Source organism: Xiphophorus hellerii, chromosome 5 (assembly GCF_003331165.1).
Source record: "Xiphophorus hellerii strain 12219 chromosome 5, Xiphophorus_hellerii-4.1, whole genome shotgun sequence".
Classification (NCBI taxonomy): Eukaryota; Metazoa; Chordata; class Actinopteri; order Cyprinodontiformes; family Poeciliidae; genus Xiphophorus; species Xiphophorus hellerii.
In genome coordinates, this window is record NC_045676.1 from 22,498,552 (window position 1) to 22,519,514 (window position 20,963).

The 20,963-nt window shown below is 39.4% G+C and overlaps 1 protein-coding gene across 2 annotated transcripts; it reads left to right on the forward strand.

The window, feature by feature from the left end:
- The first annotated feature begins 341 nt into the window (after positions 1-341).
- cc2d1a (coiled-coil and C2 domain containing 1A) lies at positions 342-20,884 on the forward strand. 2 transcript variants are annotated; one of them, XM_032562004.1, is made up of 28 exons: positions 342-600; positions 700-769; positions 1,971-2,109; positions 2,419-2,522; positions 2,695-2,928; positions 3,036-3,345; positions 4,348-4,457; positions 4,538-4,610; positions 5,135-5,236; positions 5,685-5,812; positions 7,259-7,331; positions 7,424-7,563; positions 7,937-8,024; positions 9,181-9,257; positions 9,389-9,484; positions 10,493-10,606; positions 10,817-10,875; positions 11,079-11,195; positions 11,692-11,765; positions 11,851-11,909; positions 11,995-12,146; positions 12,942-13,032; positions 13,111-13,266; positions 13,753-13,884; positions 13,961-14,087; positions 15,162-15,238; positions 15,334-15,381; positions 15,462-20,884. In XM_032562004.1, the coding sequence occupies exons 2-28, from the start codon at positions 713-715 to the stop codon at positions 15,492-15,494; spliced, it is 2,970 nt and encodes a 989-aa protein (XP_032417895.1). In that variant the 5' UTR covers positions 342-600; positions 700-712; the 3' UTR covers positions 15,495-20,884. The 2 variants fall into 2 exon arrangements, with proteins under 2 accessions (XP_032417895.1, XP_032417894.1); XM_032562003.1 differs by having other exon boundaries at positions 342-536.
- The last annotated feature ends 79 nt before the right edge of the window (positions 20,885-20,963 follow it).

Sequence of the window (20,963 nt, forward strand, 5' to 3'; positions counted from 1 at the left end):
CAAACAAGATTTTTAAATTTTACTTTACTAACCATCAAATAATGATTTTTAGGGCAAACAAAGCAATTTACACCGAAAGAAAATATTCCCCAAAATATTTGAGCATGCAGAAAACAAATTACACCTAGCTAGCTCAGAGGAAAATTGTCGTGAACATAACCGGCATCTTAAATTAAGTTATCAGTTGAGCTCGAGCGAAATTTTGTCCTTTTTTTTCTACTAAGTCTTTTAATGTTAAGGCCTATTTATTTAAAAACTTTTTTTTTCACCAACCTGAAACTGCTCACCTGAGCTGCGTGTGCCTTTAACAGGACCAAACGTCACTGCTTTACGTCAACTATGGGCGTGTTTTCGACCAGCCGTAAAGCGCCATACAGGAAGTCATTTACACGGCGTACTGCTCTTGTTTTGACACTTCAAACTAAGCGTTTACACATAGGAGTGCCCCTCTTTGTTATCTGGTTAAAGTTGTAGGGAAGGAGTTTTAAATCTGAGTGACCGAGCTGAGCAAAGCAACATTGACTTGAGCTGTGAAGGTAAAAACAGCCAGTCAGAAAATGCAAAAGCTGTGAGGTTTCTTTTAGCTGCAAGCTAACAGAAGTAGGGACGCTAATACGATATGTGACAGTTTGGATAATTTTCTTTGCCGCATTATTTCAAACAAAGGGATTTAATTATTTTAACTCGGTTTTTTCACAGGTGTTTACAGCCCATGAGTCGCAGCAGGAACCCTCCTCCCCGGGGTCAAGGGGCAGCCAGAGCCAAACAGGTAATACCTGTCATATCCCATAGCCAAATCTGTAAATTGTGCCTGATGTTAATTCACTGCTGGCCAATAAAATTATCTCCTGGAGTTAACTAAATGAAAAACTGTCTAGTGGAAAAGTACTGCGTTGATGTTCCATCTGACAAGAGATTGGAGGTATTTTTAGTCATGGAGAAGATGTGTCTGATTCATAAGGTTTAAATGATCGGTCAGTATTGAAAGGAGATGAAACAGCTAAAGAGACGGCAAAGAATACTGGAATTAAATAAAATCAAAACGTGGAAGGATAGCTGAGGCAGAGCTCACCAAACACCACAGAAATGTGTGAAATGTAGATTTAATAAAATGGGTTTACACTTAACAACAATGTAAAAAAAAAAAAAAAACAACATCAGTAAAATACAAGATGCCAGAACTAACAGCTGTGGATCCTACAGAAAGCTACTTCCATGCCTTGAACCTTTTATGTTGGATAGAAAACTTTTACAAATTGAATGACGAACTGAACTAAATGCACTGTTTGATAACTGGGATCATTTGGACTGTATGTGTGATTGAATTGAAATAACTTTTTTGTAAAGTAACTTGAAATCCTGTGTTGTGAATTGGTGCAGTATAAATATTCTGAATTGAACTAAACTAAAAATTTAATTGAATTACTCAAAAGCGGACTCTAATTACTAATTGGACAATTTCTGAAATCAGCTGGTTGTCAGAAATTTTATCTTGGCGTATGAGAGTAAGAGAGGCTTAAAAAACAAATACATGCAACTATTTATTTATTCTTTATTGTTAATAAAACAGCATACTTTATGTTTAACTCTCACATAAAATTCTAATAACATTTATTGAAATTTGTGGTTATATTCTGGCAAAATGTGGAAAAGTTAAAGGGTGTGGCTACTTATCGAAGGCACAGCAAGGTTGTAGTTTATTTATTAAAAAATGTTTTGCTTTTCCATTAGTGCTAAACATTTGATTGTAGGACCATGGAAAAATATTATAACTCATCAGATATTTTTGGGATGAGTGGGAAAATAGTTCCTGCAGCAATTCAAACAGTTCAGAATCCTGACTGAAATCAAATCTATGCTGTGATCAAAGCTTAAAGTGGTCTAATGTGCATTTAAAATGATGTTTTGTTGAAGTAGAGAATATTAGCTTTACATGCAATTCAGTGGCTCTCCTGCTGTCTGCCTCTCAGATGGGGCTTCTTCTCGACCTTACCCCGGACGCAGGGATGGACGATGATGGAAATGACGAGGACCTGGAGGCAGAGCTCCTCAGTTTAGTGGGAGGAGGAAAAGGAGGGAGACCACAAGGGAAGAAAGGGGACGGAAGATGTGAGTGTACTTCTCTTGCATTTTACTGACCGAGAGATAGCAGGGAAAATATGAACAAACCCGAGGGATTAGAGAAAACTTTGGAAACCAAGACTCAGTTTATTTCTCTTAAAGAATGAAAAGGTAAGAAACTCTTTGTTCAATCGATACGGAGAGAAGAATGTCCAATTCAGAGGAAAAAACCACAGAACATCAGTGAAAATCAAAGAGAAGGACAACGACTGTGACCTCACTTTAAAGATCATTGATTCATCTTAAATGACTCAACAATAAAGCCTTCTTGGTTTGTTTTTGATTATTTCTTTTCAGCTCCTGTTCCAATGTCTGAAATTGAGCGCATGGCGGCTCTGTGTATGAAAGATCTGGATGATGAGGACATGGGAGACGAAGATTTGGATGATGAAGACCTGTTGGTAAAACACACACTTTGCATCAATTTTAGACATTAAAAATAAGGTCTTAAGTCATATTTCTGGGCACTTTTTGAATTACTCACAGTATCCCACATTTACCTTTTTGTTGCCATAATGATGCAACTCTTATCTCAGTTGCTTTGTGTATTTCTTTTTCTTGCTCTGTTCACAGGCAGAATTAAACGAAGTGTTGGAGGATGACGAGGCGGCCACTCCTGCTCCAACGCGTCCCGCCGTCACTCCCACTGTTCCTAAAGCGAGCGTCTCTTCTCCCAGCGCTCCCAGCAGAGCGTCAGGGTTGGAGTCTCGCCTGTTGGAGCGCCTTGATATGTATCAGAAGGCTACAGCCAATGCCAAGGCTGCAGGCGAGACTAGTAAAGTTCGAAGATATGACAGAGGGTTGAAGGTAAACTGATAAAACGAAATGGAAAAATTTCCCATGTGCAACATTATGGTTCTCTGTTTATATACAGATCGACTCTGTGTGTTTATGATTGTCCTCTCTAATTGTAGACGTTGCAATCCATGTTGACGTCTGTGAAAAAAGGGAAGCCAATCAATGAAGAGGAGATTCCTCCTCCGGTTGCCATTGGCGCAAAATCAAATGGTCCAGCCGAGCCTGAACCCGTTAAGGAACGAGAACCGCCTGCGCTGATTCCCTCCACTCCTTCTAATCAGAAACCAATGAGGGAGCCGGCGCCAGAAACTCTGAACACTAAACCTAGACATCTGACCCCTCCCCAAAAACCAGCTGCTGCCATCACCCCAGAAACGCCTGCGATTTCCCCCCTGACGCCCAGTCAACCTGACGCCCAGCACTCAGGTAACTGGGAACACCTTTCACAAGTCTTTCTAAGTATATTTAGTCTAGTTTCTAGTCCAAATGTATTATTATGATTGAGATAAGACAAACCAACTCAAAAATATCAGATTAATAGTAACTATTTGATTGTTGAAATAATTGTCAACTAGTTTAGTAATCAATTAACTGTTAACTGGAGCATCCAGGTAAAAAAAAAAAAGTCATTTTCTGAAAGAACAACATAGTCAGAGTGGTAATTAAGCAAAAACTGTACAAAAAATATTTACATTTTGCATTTAAGATGAGCTTCACCTGGTACAAATTCAGTGAAAAATGTGTTGTATTAATATCCAATTATTAATCAATTAATTGAAAAAATAGTCAACAGATCAGCCCTTCACTATACTGATAAGTCAAGCAGAAAGGACTGAGCTTTTCACATGTTGATGTCATAAGTATGTTTTTTGCTACAAATGATCAAGTGTTCAACTGAAGGATCCTGTGTTGTTGCATCTTGGGCTATAAAATGTTTTCTTTTTTTTTCATTTAAAAAGGAATTGAATTGTTTATTTGCATTTTAAATGTTCCTGATATTGTATAAAAAACTTAAATAAAAAATCTGTAGAATGTGCCATTGATCTGATTAATCATCAAAATAATCAGCTCTATTGATAACTAAAATAATCATTACTGTGTGTCCCTACATGTAACTTTTTAGCAAGCTATAGGAGCTTGTTTTAAGTCGATACATTCTTAATATTGATAAATAACTTGTTCCACTGACATGTTTTCACTTAAAACAAGATATTAAAACAAGGAATTTTGGACTTCAAACAAGCTCCTATATCTTGCTGAAAAGTTAGTTTTATTTTATTTCAAGTGTATTAATATATTTACACTAGAAACTAGACTATAAATACTTGGTAAGATTTCATGTTATTGCTGTGTAGAATCACCTAGTCTCCGTTACAGTTCTCCGTCTGACAGGAAACTAACTTGTATTCATAATTTCGCTCTGTGTAGAGCTGAAACAGGCAGTGCTGTCCAGACAGAGGGAGTATAAGATGGCTGCCATTCAGGCCAAGCAGAGCGGTGACATCAACCTGGCCAAACAGCACTACCTCACTGCCAAGGTAACACAGCCGCTCTGGCAGATCTGTTTGCTTCAAAATTACAGAGAGTCAACGAGATGTTCTGCCCTCCATCGTTGCAGAATCTCGACTCGCTGGTGGAGGCTGTGGACCGAGGGGAACCAGTGGAACTGAGCTCGCTACCCTCCCCTCCAGGTGAGTCTGTAGCACTGCAGTTAAAATGAGAAAAACTTGACAAATATCTCAGTTGAGGTTCAGGCAACAGGAGCAGATATCTTTTCTATTATGAATTCAGGATTAAAGACTGGAGCCAGTGCAGGACACTTTATCTTTTACGGTTATTATAGGACACATAAGAATTAAAGTAATGGCTTCTTTTAGACAGAGCTACTGGTTATAAATGTTGATTTTATCACCAAGTTTAAATGCTGCAGTCAAGCTTTATGATTTATTTGTCTTTGAGAGTCAATACTGTCTTTTTTACTGAAGATATTTAGCATTATTTGATGAGTTGCAGGTATAATTGAACTGAAATTAAGTAAATAAAAGTGCTCAGTGCTCCTGATTTAGATTTTATCAGTGCTTATTAAATAAATAATAAATTAACTGATTTAGCTCATATTTACTCACAATGTTGTGGTCAGAGTAATATGCCACCTTTAAGTTTTTGTTACTAAGGTAACCAGTACTTACTTTTGCACTGTTCTGATTATCTGCAGGAGATGCAGTGGAGCAGCAGAGCGCACCTGTTCCTCCTCAGACTTCTGCCAAACCTGCTGCTGCTCCTGCTGCTCCTGCACCCACCCAGATAGCCACCAACAGTAAGATCCTCCTTTCTCAGTGGTGCCTTTTAAATACTTTGTGTTCACTATTTTCTTATGTTTATTAAAGTTGATCAGAAGATAAAGGATTTTGGTCTATTTTTTTCTCAGTATATAAGATTTGAAAAAATAATCTATTTTCTCTTAGCCAGACAAACATTAATGGCAACTGAACAGGAATCTAATCAGTTCTGATCAGTTGCAGAATTTAGCCACCAGGTGGCAAGATGAGAACATTTTTTTTTACTTTAGTCAAAACAAGAATCAAAACACAAAACCTTTCATAAAGGGAACAGGGTTGATAATATTTTTAAGGTATATTAACAAACATGCATGGGTTCCGTGTTAAATGTTTGAGTGGTAGCTCAAATGTTGTCTTTGAGCTGTGAAAACAACATAATCGTGTTAAATTTAGCATCCATGAGAATTTGTGTTTGTCTTTTTACAGACCTTCCTGCTCCCAGCAGCGTGGCAGAGGCCCTGAAGCAGAGGATGGACTTTTACAAGCAGGCAGCAGAGGGAGCCAAGAGCAAAGGAGACGATCGGAAAGCTCGCATGCACCAGCGGATTATTAAGGTATCCTCAATCCTTTTAAAAGGGAATTTCTTTTGTTTTTCCCTCCCTAAGAATTGATTCATTACTTTTACTTAAACTGAATCAAATAAACCTTACATGGCCTGTGTGACTAACCTTTTTTCTTTTGTTTTGTTGGCTTGGTATCTTGGTGGTGTATATTTGACTTGAAAGATTATAGTCTAATTGTAGGACATTATAGTCAAGGGTAAATTGATAAACCAGAAAAATGAAGGGAAATGTGTGAAAAATTCCTAGAAATCTTCAAGGTTTTGTTGATTTTTTCTCTCAATTCTCCCAATTAAAGGAGCTGAAAATAGAGCTGCACACATTAATCACATTTGAAAAATTCACTTGCTTTAAACATCTCACAAAATTAGCTATTTTATCAATATAACTTTTTTGACACATTGGGGCAAATTTACAAAGTTAACTGTGAGTCTTAAAGAGTTCCCAAACTCCTTTCTGAACGTCTGTTATTACATATCTGAAATTACATGCAGAGGAAGATCTGCTCTTGGTCTGTATCAACTGGACAAATGGTCCTCTCTGTGTTAACATAGTTTATCTGGTTTTAGATGAAATGTCACATATTTCGGGCATGATTTTGTGCTATTTGCTTATTGGTTATGTATGTTGTAGTTATGGTGAGCAGCCTCATATTCTGTAAAACCTAAGGAGTTTGTGTGAAAAAATACCACCGGCTGAAAGCTGGTGGTATTTTTGACATGGGATAAAATGAAGAGCGGGGACGGTGCATCGGGTCAGGAATTTCACAGAAGATTGAAGAATTTATTTTTCTGCCAATACATATTTTTCAGTTCAATCAATGCTTTTTATTTTTGAATGACTCTATTAGATTTTCTTTTGCCTCTGCGGCGTTGCATTAAAAATATTTAGATCACCTATTGATTTGGAACGATCTTAGTGTGATTCCTGCCTCAAACCGACAGATGCTGTAAAGTTTTGAGGATTGCGTTGTCAAGTCTCGACTTGTAGCTCACTGCAAGAAAATATTTGTCTGCATCTGCTGTGTTTGTGACTAGAGCAACTTCAGCAGTTTTCCTGACTAGAACCGAGGTGCAGATCTATCTCGTATCAGCAGGAAGTGATTTACCTGGCTGGATCTGTGTCTGCTTTATGACTATTGCAGATGTGAAGATGTTTGTACAATCAATGCATGGATTTTGTACAAATTATTTTTGAATGTGTTCTTGGAAATAGTCTCCACCTACAGAGTGGGTTTCCATGACTTCCACCGAGGTTTGGCTGTATTGATGAGTTTTTTGGGTTTTTTACCCGCCAATTTTTCCAATTCTGAGTTATTTGCTTGCGTCAGTCACTTTGGTTTTGTTTGCCTCCCTTTTCCTTTCAGTAGGGAGCCTCCCAGAGTTTTGTTTTAAGTCAAAACCATCCATGATTTTTTTTTTTCCTTTTTTCCCCAAACAGCAATACCAGGACTCCATCAAAGCTCACAGCGCAGGCCGACCTGTCAACCTGAATGATCTGCCGGTGCCTCCTGGTAACTTCCTGGATATTTTGTGTCGGGTTTTGACTCCAGTTGTTAAGCTTTGACTTGTTAAGCTTATTTGAGTGTTTGTGTGTTTTCTCCAGGCTGTCCTCCTCTCCAGGGCTCAGAGGGGAGTCAGCAGAACCTGATAGGTGTCCTGGAAACGGCTATGAAAATAGCGAATCAGGATGCCGACGCAGATGATGATGACGATGATGAGGATGGACAGAAAGAGGCTGCCAAGGTGGGGATGAAAAAGATGGAGAGCTGCACAAACGGCCCAAATATCCCAGTGCAGCCAGGAAATCTGTCTGTGGATTAAAGAAAGAAAAGCTTCATTTGGTGCCATTTCAGCTCCTGCAGCTTCAAAGAAAGTTTTTTTTATTTTTTTTATCAGTATTGTTTCCTGCTCTGCACCTCCAACCAAGCACTGCAGGATTGCTTGGTTGTTTTATGATCTATTATGACAAAGCAGTGACTACAGAACCAAGCTTTTCATGTTAATGTACAATATGTTAGATTTGTCTCTATTCCAAGCTATGGCCATAGTTTAAACCATCAGCCAGACGTCTGTTTGTGGAGGTATTTGGTTTGTCTGATGATTTTCCTTTCTGTAGCCTGCAGTGCGTCCACCTGTGCAGAAAGCAAAGTCTCCAGCTCCCCCAGTCCCTGCAGGATCCTCGGCTCCAAAACTGGGACTGAAAGGTTGGTTCAAAACTCTGCAAGTTCTACCTGCAGTGCCTTAATAAAAGAAACACTTGAAATTTTACCATGTTGTGACATTGTAACGATTATCTTAGTAATCATTTAGTCAATAAATCAGACTTTAAAAATGACATATTCTATAGATTTTTCATTTAACTACTTGAAGCTGTTTTATACAATGTTAGAAATGCATGTAAATATGCAAATAAGCAAACAAAATAAATTTTTTAAATAAGAAAATGAACATTTTATTGTCAAAAATGAAGAAACATGGCATTACTGTAATGAATTTGAAGCGGGTAAAGCTAAAACTATGCCATTTGAGGAGTTTTGGTTAAAACATTTACAAAGATTTTTTTGTAAATCTTAAATGGAAACGCTGGAGATGACGGTGCAAAGAAAAGGTCAAAAAACTAATTATGGACAACCCTGAGCATCCTCTTCATGAGACTGTTATAGAAAAACAGTTTCTTTAGTCAGAGACATCTACAAATTCGTTGTGATACAGACTGCTACAGAAGATCTTTCCTGCCCACAGCCTCTTTATTAAATGAGCTACAACAACTTTACATTTCCCTTTGGGCTCAATAAACTGTTTTTGAATTTGAATTAAGTTTGAATTTAAAAATGTGCAGTTTTGGCATAATTACTGCTCTGGTCATTTTTTCTGAAAATGACCTTTTTTTAGTTTGTATACTCCATGTGATAATTAATCGATTGCTAAATTCATTGACGACTTTATTTCTGTAATGGATTCATCACGATTAATTGCTAATCGTCAGCCCTAATAACTTTTAGCATCAGTTTATTTCATGTGAGTTACCACAAAAAGCATCGTGAATCTGAAACAGAATGGTTTAATTTGAACCAAACTTAATTAGAACAGCTGGATTTACACCGAGATTAAATTACACTCTGTCAATTGGATAACTTCTGAAGGCAGTTGCTTGCAATAGATTTTCTTTAGGGGTGTCAGAATAAAGGGCAGGAATGTTACTTCCTGGTTGCTCAAGCACAGGAAATGCCAATAACGTGGCATGCCAAATGCCAAATGTGGAAAGGTTCCTGGGGTGTGAATACTTTTGCAGGGTGCTGCTCATGTGTGAAATGTGTCATAAATCTAAAAACCAGATTTATGTTCTCACTACATTTTCAGCCCAGCAACAGGTAGACTTCCTGTTGCTAAGACGACAGGCCTTTTTGCGTGCAGCTCTTCGCTCCAAACAGATGAAGGTGAGCTACAGGCTGTTTATTTTTTCCCCACCTGTTTGGTGTTTCTCTGCTGTTTGTGGACATTTTGTTGCGTGTTCTTGACAGTCTGCTGTGCAGCATGTGGATGTATTCACATAGTTGGTCGTTTTCAGGACATGACTGGAGCAGCACAGCACCTCAGACATGCCAAAGGACTGGAACCCATGGTTACGGCTGCAAAGTCTGGCCTTCCTGTTGACATCACAAAGGTTATAAAGATTTTTGCTTTGGCTAATAATTCTTACAGCTGCACTCAATGCAAAATAGAAACAAGATGGCGGAAAGTGAGACCTTTTTAGACTTACGTTTTCTGTCTCTGCTTCCAGATAGGAAGCTCTGTTGTCATCAGTCATACATCATTATTCCACACTAATACCTTTCATCCCAAGTGATTTTTTTTTCTTTAAATCATATCCGACTGTTTTATTCAGCTATGCTTCATATAACCTATTGATTTGTCTGACTCAGCCCCTCGAGGATTTACCCAGAATGTTGTGTTTCTGTTTGTCTCATTATCAACGGGACATCACACAGGTGTCAAACCGGACGCTCACTTCAAACCAACAGGAAAAAACAACAACATTTGAATAGATTTCAAAGATGCCATGACGTGTTGCAAATAAAAACGTTTTAGCTTGGATAGTACAGTGGCTTATGTGTTAAACTACTTGATTGCCAGTATTTGGTCCGACATAACAGCCAATGTACGCAGAGGGATATCTCTGACATATGTTTTTTTTTTTTTTTTTTTTTACTGATGTGAGAGGCCTTTCAGACAAGAGGCAGACAAACAAAATTTTCCTAATTGACAGGTTTAGACACGACACAAAGAATTTGTCTTTCAATAACCCATTTTGTGTGGTTTTCATAGGAAATATGATCATAGACATCCAGAATTTGTTTTTTACAAAAGCAGACTTGATTGCCCCCACTCATTATACTGGGCTTAATACTGGAAATTATGACTTATATCTTGTTCTTGCTGCTGAGAATAAACAAACATGTTCTACTTCAAGAAACTAGAAAGAAGTAAAACATATTTAAATGTATGCAGCCCTCGGGTATTTTCAACAGTTTTGGTCCATGTGGTAAAAGCAATTTACACTATAGATTTAGTGCTGTTTTGTTTTTGTCATGTTCGTTACTCGACTGCTTTTGGAGATTCCTGTTTCTGTTTTTAAAGACTTTCATCACATTTTCTCTCTACTTTGGATCAGATTCCAAGCGCTCCGGTGAGTGAGGAGGATTATTCCCTGAGCCGTTCCCGGGCCTCTCCTCGCTCCAGTGAAAAATACCAAGCACTCATGGATCTCCTACGAAAGCAACACGAGGTTAAAACCTTTTCATTTAAAAGTCTGTTGTATAAATATTCCTTCACATCACCTTTTAAAATGTTTGCCCAGCCTCTTAATGTTATTGGGTTGTGAATCTTTTTATAAATCTGTAAGCTATTTTCCATTTTCTCCACATTTTCCGTCCCTTTGCTAGCACATGCTTTCTTACCCACAATCTTCTTCTTCTTGTGTCTCGATGTGAAACAGAAATGTTTGGACCTCTCTCAGCAATTCACGCTCATGGGCAATGTAGGCGAGGCTTTGAAGTAAGGAACATATTTTCACTTCTCCTTTTTCCCTCATATTTACACTCTGAAAAGCATCATGCGTTGATTTTCAAACACTCAACATTTGTTGGGTGTAACAATTAGCGCGGTCTGTCACACTGCGCCTTGACAGCTGTCTCTGCTAACTTCAGATGTCTTGCCGTCAGTATTTGTGCAAAAGTCTCTCTTGTGTCTCCCCTCAGGTCTGAGAAGCTGGCTGAGGAGACTATGAAGTACATAGAGCTGCTGAAGAATGCCCACGCCAAGGGCCACCCGGTCCCCAAGTGCCTCACCCAGGAGAGAACCTTCAACTCCGCAAAGTAAATCGGTTTCATCCCCATCAGATTCTACTCTGTCTTTTTTATATTTAAGGATTGATCACTGGGATTCTTGAGGTTGAATCCATCTAGGATTAGTTTCCCAAAGAGACTGCTCATAGTTTGGATAGCAAAAATGTTGTCCTTAGTTATAGAAATGTAAAGGAGAAGTCATGTTCTATAGAGTGAGATGGTCATACAGTTAGAAATGGATGGATTAAGTTAGATAAATATGCCGGAAACAAATAAAAATATTCCATTTCATTTTGTTTATCATTTATTTCTCTTCCAATGAAGCAGGGTTTTAATTTAGTGAAGTATGTTTTGGTCCTGGAAATGGACTGCTTTACCTCTGTGCTGTGGGAGCTGAGTCAGAGTGACTCATTGTGACTCAGTGCATCTCTGTTCCAGCATGATATCAAGCTAAAAGCTGCGTGACTCATAAAACAAGCTAAATTATTTGGCTTTTATCTTGATTGGTTGTTTGTCCGTCACACAGGATCAACTCCAACCTGTCTCCCAGTGACCTGGTACTGTACATCATCCGAGGCATCAACTTGCCGGCTCCATCAGGTACGGAGGACGTATGCGTCTTCGAGGTAAGCGCTTCGTAACCTGGTAAATCTGAGGCCATTCACACCGAGCTCTGACTCCACAGGCGTCTCTCCTAATGATCTGGACGCCAGCGTAAAATTCGAATTTCCCTTTCCCAGCTCGGTGAGGCTCCGTCTTTTTCTCGGCTAGTTGTTTTTAGTCGGTGTTGGCTGCACGCGTCTGTGCTGAACGGTGCGTTTGTGTGTAGGAGGACGCCCAGAGGGACAAAACCGGCACGGTGAAGAACAGCAGCAGTCCAGAGTTCAAAGAGCAGTTCAGACTCAACATTAACCGAACCCACAGAGGATTCAAACGGGTTGTTCAATCCAAAGGCATCAAGTTTGAAGTCGTCCACAAGGGGTAAAACTACTTACAGTGTCGTCGAAATGTCAGGAAAAAATACACTACTCAATAAAATACATGCAACTGAATAAAAAAAAAGCAATGACTTTAATAAAACTGACTAGAAACAAGTTAAAACAAAGAGACCCCAGGACATACAAGGGCTGATGGGACCGTAAATATTCAAAATAAGTACAAATATTGATTATAGGGTTGCTTCAGCTGCTGAAGCCAAATCTAATTTATGCTTTAATTCAGGCCTCAGCTGCACTAAGAGCATCTGGTTGGATTAGAGGTGGGCGATATGGACTTAAAGTTTTGCAGTACTTTTGTGATAACAATAAAAGTGACAATATGAACCATTTATAACTTCTTTTTTAGGTATCTGTATGGTTGTGACTGCATGACAAAGCGATTTATAGCCCAACAAATCCTGCTCTTGAAGAACATTCCCATTTGTAATGCGCTTTTTTATAACCAAGTCACATAAAAAAATGATTTCTATCACTAAATCTGATGCACAGAAATTGCATCTGTGGAAAAGAAACCCCACCTTTTAGGATGAACAACATAATCAAGTCTTGGCTAAGGCATGCAAAGACTTACTGTCAATGCAGTAATTAAATGTAAAGGAACTAAAATAGAGGAAACTGATTCAACATTTAGTAGGAGATGATTTAGAAGCTCTTAAAAGTCCTTCTTCAGCCTCAACAGGAAGTTTCTAGAAAGGTCAGAAGCTGCATTCCTATTCATCACCAATCAATGCATGTTGTATCTTTTGCCATTTACTTTCTCGTCCCCGTGTTTCTGCAGAGGTCTGTTCAAGACGGATAGAGCAGTAGGCACTGCTCAGCTGAAACTAGAGGCTCTAGAGAACCACTGTGAAATCAGAGAGATCATAGAAGTAAGCGTTAATGATCAAATGTACGGCTCACACAAGCATTTGCATCGATTCTCTCTGAGAGCACGTGTGTCTGGACAGGTGATGGATGGCCGTAAAGCTACCGGCGGGAAGCTGGAGGTGAGGGTGAAGATCAGAGAGCCTCTCTCAGGAGTGGACCTGCACCCGACGACGGAGAAGTGGTTCGTTCTGGAGCCGGTGTCGCCGCTTTCTCCTCCAGAGAGGCAAAAGGAGCGAGTGAGTAGCCAACAGTTTGCCCGACTGGATAATATAAGAATCAATAAAACACAAAGGCTTTTGCTTCACGCTCTAACATTTTTTAGTTTGGCGCTATAACGAATATCTTGGAGAAGAGACCAAGTGCCATGACGTCAGAGAGAAGATGTGTGAGAATATAGAAGAGAATTAGATGATTAATATCTTATCAAAATAGGGCAGTTGTTGTATTTCTGCAATAAGCCCTCCTGCAGAAATCGTCTACGTCTCACCTGAGTCTAGCAACGTTACTGAGTCTTACAGTAACGTTCAGCGTCCAGAATATGAAAAATGTTTTTTTAATACTTTTCCACAAACTGACTTTATTTGCATGTGCTGGACTGTATCAACCATACTTCTGCTTAGTTAACTATTACTGATCACCTCTAAACGGAAATAACTTACAAGTAACGTGTGAGGATAATCCATGTTGATGAGCTGGGTTTGTTTTTCCTCTGTTCCTGTAAGGCTCCAGCTCCTCAGTCGAAACCCAAACACGAGTCGAGCGGCAGAAGCAGTCGCCCCGACGGCTCTCCTCCTCAGTACAAACTCCACAGCTTCAGCCTCCTCAACTACGACAAGGAGCGGCTGGAGAGGAAGGTTTGTGTAATCCAAGCCTGTGCGCAAGACATCTGTTTAGCCAAGGTCTCACTTGCTCATTACTGAAGTCTTTCAGATTGCAGATTACCGGAAAAACCATCGCGATCCCCCATCTGACCTCATTCATCAACACAAAGAGGTCACGCACAGGCTGCGCTGGCAGAAAGCTCAGCTGGAGCGAGCCTCTCCTGCTCTGCTGACAGGTAGTGCAGATTCATAGCTCAAAGGTTTATCCACACACTCATCTCCATGTGCATCAGACTCATCCTATGGCTTTAGGTGTTATATAATTTAATTCTGTGTACGTAGCTCCTTTGCGAAGCTTGTGCTCGGTCACGTTCACGCTCATTTCAGGATTTCTAATTTGGGACGTGAGCGAAGGTTGCACTCGCCCCACGCCAGGTCTCAGATCAGCAGAAACGATTGAGCTGTGTCCGAATTATTACTCCCGACTACTGCATGGCAGGCGCAGTGAAAGATTTCAAGTGATATGTTTATTCTGGGTCATTTGTAATAGTTTTTTTGATTTTTTTTTTTTTTTTGAGCTTGCAGATCTCTTTTATTTAGCTGCATGAATATGAAAGCAGTAGCCTCAGTATCATAGGATATGTATGTCACATAAAATCTAAAATGAAGGCCTTAAAATGTCTTCCATTCATTTTTAAAAAGTAAGTTTAGCATCAATATGTTAATTACAGGTCTTTAATTTTGTCTTAATTTTCCATATTCTATGTTTCTGTTTCTTGCGGGACTTTTCTGTCAAGTAAACGTTTGAGTCGCACGCAGACTTCTTCATTGGATTCTGTGACTCCAGACAATTGACGCTATTGCTAACTGACTGCTAACATACCTAGCCTGGGTGTATTAGCTAGCTTTTTTGCATCTATCATGAGTAAGTGATAATTTATCACCAGTTGGCTGAACAAAGTTCATACGTTTCTGTGGAGATATACTGTAGGTCTTAAAAAAATGAGGGTGATGAATGGAGCATTTATACTAGTCTTTAAAAGTCTTAAATTTGAGTTGATGAAACCTGGAGAAACCATGGTAAAAATCCTCAAAATTTGCTTCTGTGTGACAAGTCTGTAAATGTTTAAAGGCTCAAATGCATTTGAGAGACACTGTATCATTTATTTATTTTTTATTAAACTTGGTCAAACATCTAGTTTTGCCATCATATCCATGTCCCTGATGAGTGTGTTTGCATGTTGTGACTGTAACGTTTAATCATGCCGTTATTTTTAATTATGTTACCCGTGTTTTCACAATATGTGCAGAGTATGAACACGTGCTGCTGCGCTTCGTCCAAGGACTTTCTGAGTCTGTGAAAAAATACTCCAGCCAAGGCAACAGGGTGAGTGTGGGCGGGTCAGGGTAGTCAGATTTATTTTTTTTTCCCTCTGGAAAACATTTTCATTCTCCTTTTTTTTTTTTTTTTTTTTTTAATAGGAAGCCGCAAAGGATGCCCTGGGAAGGATGAAGATGGTAGAGAGTGAGGTAATAGTGGAATAAAACCTGTTCCACTTTGTTGCCTGTGAGTCAAATGTATGTAGTTATACTTTGTTTCTGTCGTTCAGCTGGAATCCCTAAAACGAAAACGCACAGGATGAAAGAACAGTGAGGTGGAGACTTGGCTGCAGTACTGTTATCTCTCTCATTCACACTCTCATACCGATGCTACAGAACGCACCTTGAGCGTGACGATGTTGTGTCCAAGACAACTGCATGAACCAAACCTCTCCTTCCTCTGTCTGTCTGTATGACCTGTTCACCATCTGGGCTGTAACTACCAAGGGAGGCGGATTTTAAAGGAAGCATTTAGAGGCATGATGGGGGAGAAGAACGTGCTGAATTATTTGCACTTATTAAAAGAAACACTACAGAAATTTGCAATCATTTTTGAATGATGTGGGAGAAAATCTATGTAGGGATTTTATGTTTTACATATGATACCAGCTTTTTTTGGTGTTCTCAAATGACCAAAAATACAAAAATATATATTTGTGTGTGTGTGTATGACCTGGGGTGTATTGAACCAGTGGATTGGGGTGGAAGTAACCCTTTCTTGCGGCATTTTCCCTGTGTAATGAGCTTAATCTAATCTGTCTGCACCAGTGTTCCCAGATTACAGTAATCTGTTCTGTTTGGAGTTTTCCGATATGGGGAGGAAAGAAAACTTGAAGGAAAAAGAAAAAGAAAACAGGGCTCCGGGGTGTCTGTGCTTACATCCCATAATGAGGGATTAGTTTGTGTGTCACCAAGAAGATGACTAGAACAAGACGTTGAGACGGTGTTAGAGGGAGGCAGGAAGAGGAGTTTGGGTTCCTCCTCCATCGTCTGATGTGTTTTCAGGTCTTTTCCTCCTGTGGTTCCAGTATGAACCCCAAAATTATTCATACCTCCCAGAGATTTAGATCCAAAATTATTTTCCTTCAACCAAGGAGTTTTAAAATACAACAAAACGGTGAAAAAAGGGGAGTATCGATTTCGACTATAATATTTTTTTGTATTTAATTTACATTTTATTAAACATGTCATATCAAAAATTATTTACTCCTCTCTAAATAATCTTTAAGAAAAATCTTTATGGGCTTTGCAGCAGTCAAACTCTTCTTGTACTGTAATTTCCATGGATTATTATTGGGATTATTATTGTGGTGAGCTTTAAATCTGTGCAGTTTGAAGTCCTCCATGCCATCACCCTCATTTTTTTTTATTTTTATCTACCTCTTTTTCTGTGTCTGTACTCTGGCTGCGGCGCTGCAGAATGTGAATATTACTACCAGTCAGAAGAAGCATGTTGGTAAAATTTAAATCTTGTTTAGATCTAAATCTGCCAGGGGTATGAATAATTTTGAGCCTAGCCTTGCATATACTCATCTTCAGCCTGGATGTCATTCAGTTTGGCATTTTCCTGATTTATTTTAGTCATTCCTTTCTGTTCTGGTTTTTAAAAACCAGAAGTTGGAATTTGTTGTGATTTTTTTAAAATCTAGAAATGGTCAGAACGTCTCAAATATGAAAATACAAACTCCCCAGTTTCATTGCGGAAAGCCTATATTTTATTTTTTATCTGGATATTTGACCGCTCTGCTTGTCAGAATTGGTTGAACTCAGTTACATTTGGTGGTTTCCTGGCTCAGACTTGCTTTAGGGCGTAGCCGCTCATGTTCTGTAGGATTGACGGTTTGGACCGTGCTAGATCCTGCTTCATCCAGTCTAAAGTCAGTTTTGATTTGTTTGGGATCTTTGTCCTGTTGGTTGGATACCTGGCTGATAACTTGAGATAATAACTTGTCCACTTGGGCCAGCTCTGCATTAGGAGAGATTTAGATGCTGTGACTTTGAAGCAGTGGCCAGTAGTGTGGAAAGTGACACTGGTCTCTCTTATGATGGAGGTTCTTGGGTTGTTCCTCTACCTCCTAAAATGTGGGTTTGGGTCAGATGGTTAAAATTTAGATAAAGTTGTATTCCAACAAGACAGTAATGCCACAATCACATCAAAACTGGGTTTGAAACGCTGACATCAATCTTCCTGGGCGACATTTCCAAAGCCCCAGTTTCGAAGCCATTGAATGTTGGTGGACTTTGCTCAAAAGCTCCTCTTGGCATTTCCCCCAGGAAGGGCTGTCACTTATCAAGCCAACATTATGCTGGACGCTTGTTGATGGCTACAGGAAGTGCTAAAACTCAGCTTGTTTTAAACGTTGAAGCTGCATGTTGTCATACTTCAACCCTGGTAGACGAATGTCCCCAATAAGACGAGGCGTAGAATCAAAAACTCAAATGAAAGCCCCCTAATTAACTGCTGGAACGGTTTTCGGAGGCTTATCCCAGCTTGAATGTATTCACGCTGTCGGACAACAATTCATTCTTTCAGCTGTCTATTAGAAAATAACGAGCAGCTGCTGCATCTTTTGCCGCTGGTTTCTGTGGTGGCGTTTTGCGAAAACCAGACCGCGTCCAGCTGAGATCGCTGGCAGCAGCACAGCGAACAGAGAGGTCTGACCGCGGGAAGGCTTTGTGCCGGTGTGGTGAGGTAATTGCTCAAATAATCCTTGTTAAAAGTCGGAGCTCGGAAATCTCCCTAAACTTAGATAAACGTTTTTAGTTGCATAGTTTGAGATGGCCATTAAATGACAAAAGGCAGTCTGTTCACAAAGCTGCTGATTTCCATTCACTCCAGGGTGTTGCAACTAACTTTACAGACATTTAAACGCTTGTTTTGAGCCAAATGCGACGGCGTTAATGCTTCGCTCTCTGACGCATGCATGCAGTAGTGCAGTTTAAATGCTGATTAATCTGAAAAGCTCTGCATTAGGAGAGATTTAGATGCTGTGACTTTGACTAGCATTAATGCAGACTCTATGGATTAGCTGTGCTCCAAGGTTTTCTTTAAAGTTTTTGTATTGCAGAAATAAATGAAGGATCACCAGATCTAACCAAAGGTCAGTTCACAGGGTCACACATTAAGCACACAGGAACAAATATGTACATACACCCTCATAAATGTTGTGTGGCGAGCTGCAAAGAAGCAACATGCTTTTCTTACCAATCAACCAGCTCCCAGCAAAGTTCTGATCCGATATTTGAGCAATTTTCTTATCTGTACTTTTAGGAAACTTATAAATGGGATACTTTTCTGGGATGGACCAGCTTGTGAGAAAGCCTTATGTTAAAGCTGCAATATGTCACTTTTATAAATTGTTGGTTTCTTACATGTTTTTTTAAAGCTCTCACTATGTTGTGACAGTATAACAAGTGTGGAAAATCACACTCCTTTTCCCTGCGATCATGCTGCCATTTGCAGAAATACACTGCTCTGTCAGAAACAATCAGAGCCAGGAGGAGAATCTTAGCGCTGTCAATCATACTTGTGTATGCGCTGTTCACAACCTCCATGTTTTTCTCTGGTACGCTACGGCTTCTTCAAATCAGCGAACCCTGCCATGAATGTTCAGGCTACTTGGCATGACCGCCAATCATGGCGAATAAATGGTTTTTCTGGAGCTGAAAGTTGTTTCTCTGCCAGTAGCGCATTTAGAAGTGTGTACACAAAGTTGATTGACAACACTAAAACCTTCCTCCTGGCTCTGATTGGTCATTTTTGTCTAGGAGTGGTTCTTTTCTTCAGACGGCAATAGAAGGGGCTTTTTTTTTCCCCACTGATTGCCTGTCTCATTATGCTGTCACGACAAAGTAACAGTTTTAACAAATATGTGAAACAACATTTTGTTTATAAAAGTTACCGTCTGCAGTATTAACTGTTCTAAAACTAACTCCGATGTAGTTTGGGGATCAGTTTCCTGTTTGAACACCCAATGATGTCCAAGCTTCAACCCTCTAGCTGATGATGTGAGGTTAACGCACAAATTACTCCATCTGATTTGTGCGGTACACCAATACAACTGGGAGTGAAACATACTCTCACCATGATTCTGCCGCCACCGTGCTTGACTGTTTTAAAACTATTTAAGTAGAATCGTAGGACAGCCTAACAAAAGTCCTGGCCCCATCCTATTCAAAACTGATGAACTGTCCTCAAAAGCAGAGTCCGTGTCAAGAAATCAACCAATGAAACAGAGCCGTTCCTGGCACAAGTGACCTTTATGCAGTCAGAATGATGCCGGAAAGTGTGCAGGACATTCAACCGGATATTAGTGGTGGTGTGTGTCTGCGTGTAAAATGTTGCTCTTGTGTGGATTTGACAAAAATAGTTGTTTTGAAGTTGTATGATGGTTTCACCGCGTTGAAAGAACTCTTCAGATGCATCATTAAAAGCAAAACCTTCATGTTTATATTGAGCATTATTTTGACCGTGACTGTGCATTTGTAGGGTTACTGATAGACTTGATGCTTCACATTTAGCAAGAATGAGTCTCCATACTTTGTGTGTCTGCACTGATGCCTATTTGTTTGGATGTGGGATTTATTTTAGAAGCTTCCATGTTGGATGGTGGAGATGATAATCTGACGTGGCGTCTGTTTCTGTTGTCTTAAAAGTCGGTGTGTCCTAATGCTGCAACCTGAAAACGGAATAGTAGGAGGAAACGCACACAGGAATATCTTCTTCAAAATTCATCAATATAAACTTTATCTTCATCAAGTAATGGCAGAAAACAAATCTAAAAAAAAATGGAGCAGCATACTTTTTAAATGGTTCATCGTTCATTGTCCTAAACCTAGAAATATCCTTAACCAAAACGCATCAACCATCAACCAACCATGATGAGCTGTAGCTAAAACAGTGTTTTCTAATTTTGCTTGAATTCAATCAGTGCTCATGTAGCGCTCTGGGAAAGTCCTGAACACTAAACGGTTTTTTTCTGGGCTAAAACTGCTTTTGTTGCCTCATTATGGCTCATTTACAGCTTCGTTGCAGCGTCATGTAGCTCAGCACTTGTTTTGTTTTATTTATTTATATAGATAAATAGGTAGATATGTATATCTGTGTATCTTTAACCCCATATTATCCCTAACAATCACTGCACTCCTCATGTGACCTCCTGGCCTCTGTAGCTATCCTGTTTTCATGGCAACAAGCTCATCGGCATTCATGGTGATGGGACAGCAAAAAGAAAGACATCTGTAAAAATGTGTCCTGCTGGTGACTCACGCTCCTCTCCTGCATTTATACCAGGCTACACACACATACACACACACACACACTCATCCTTACTCTAATTGTTTGGTCCTTCACTCCTGTTTTTATCCCCTCTATGTCCTAAAAGCTTGTTTCTCATTATGCTTTTTTCTTTTGTTAAAATAACTGTATGAAACATTTTCCTCTGTTGGTAAAACCCTGATTGTTTTTTTTTTTTTCTTTTAAGTCATGAATGGGCAATCAGTACAAATGTCATATTTTTTTCACTAACTAAGTTGCTCTATTTATATATTCCAGGTTTTGGTTATCAGTGCAGCTCAAAAGTAGGAATGTTCCTGATTCTTCAGGCTTTATAATCTCATGTATGAGGTTGGTTTTAAAACAAATAAAACGGTGGAAAAAAAGGATTCTCTTGTCCTCATTTTTAATTTCTTTTAGCTAAAGGGAAATCTAACTTTATTGATCAGTACACTTG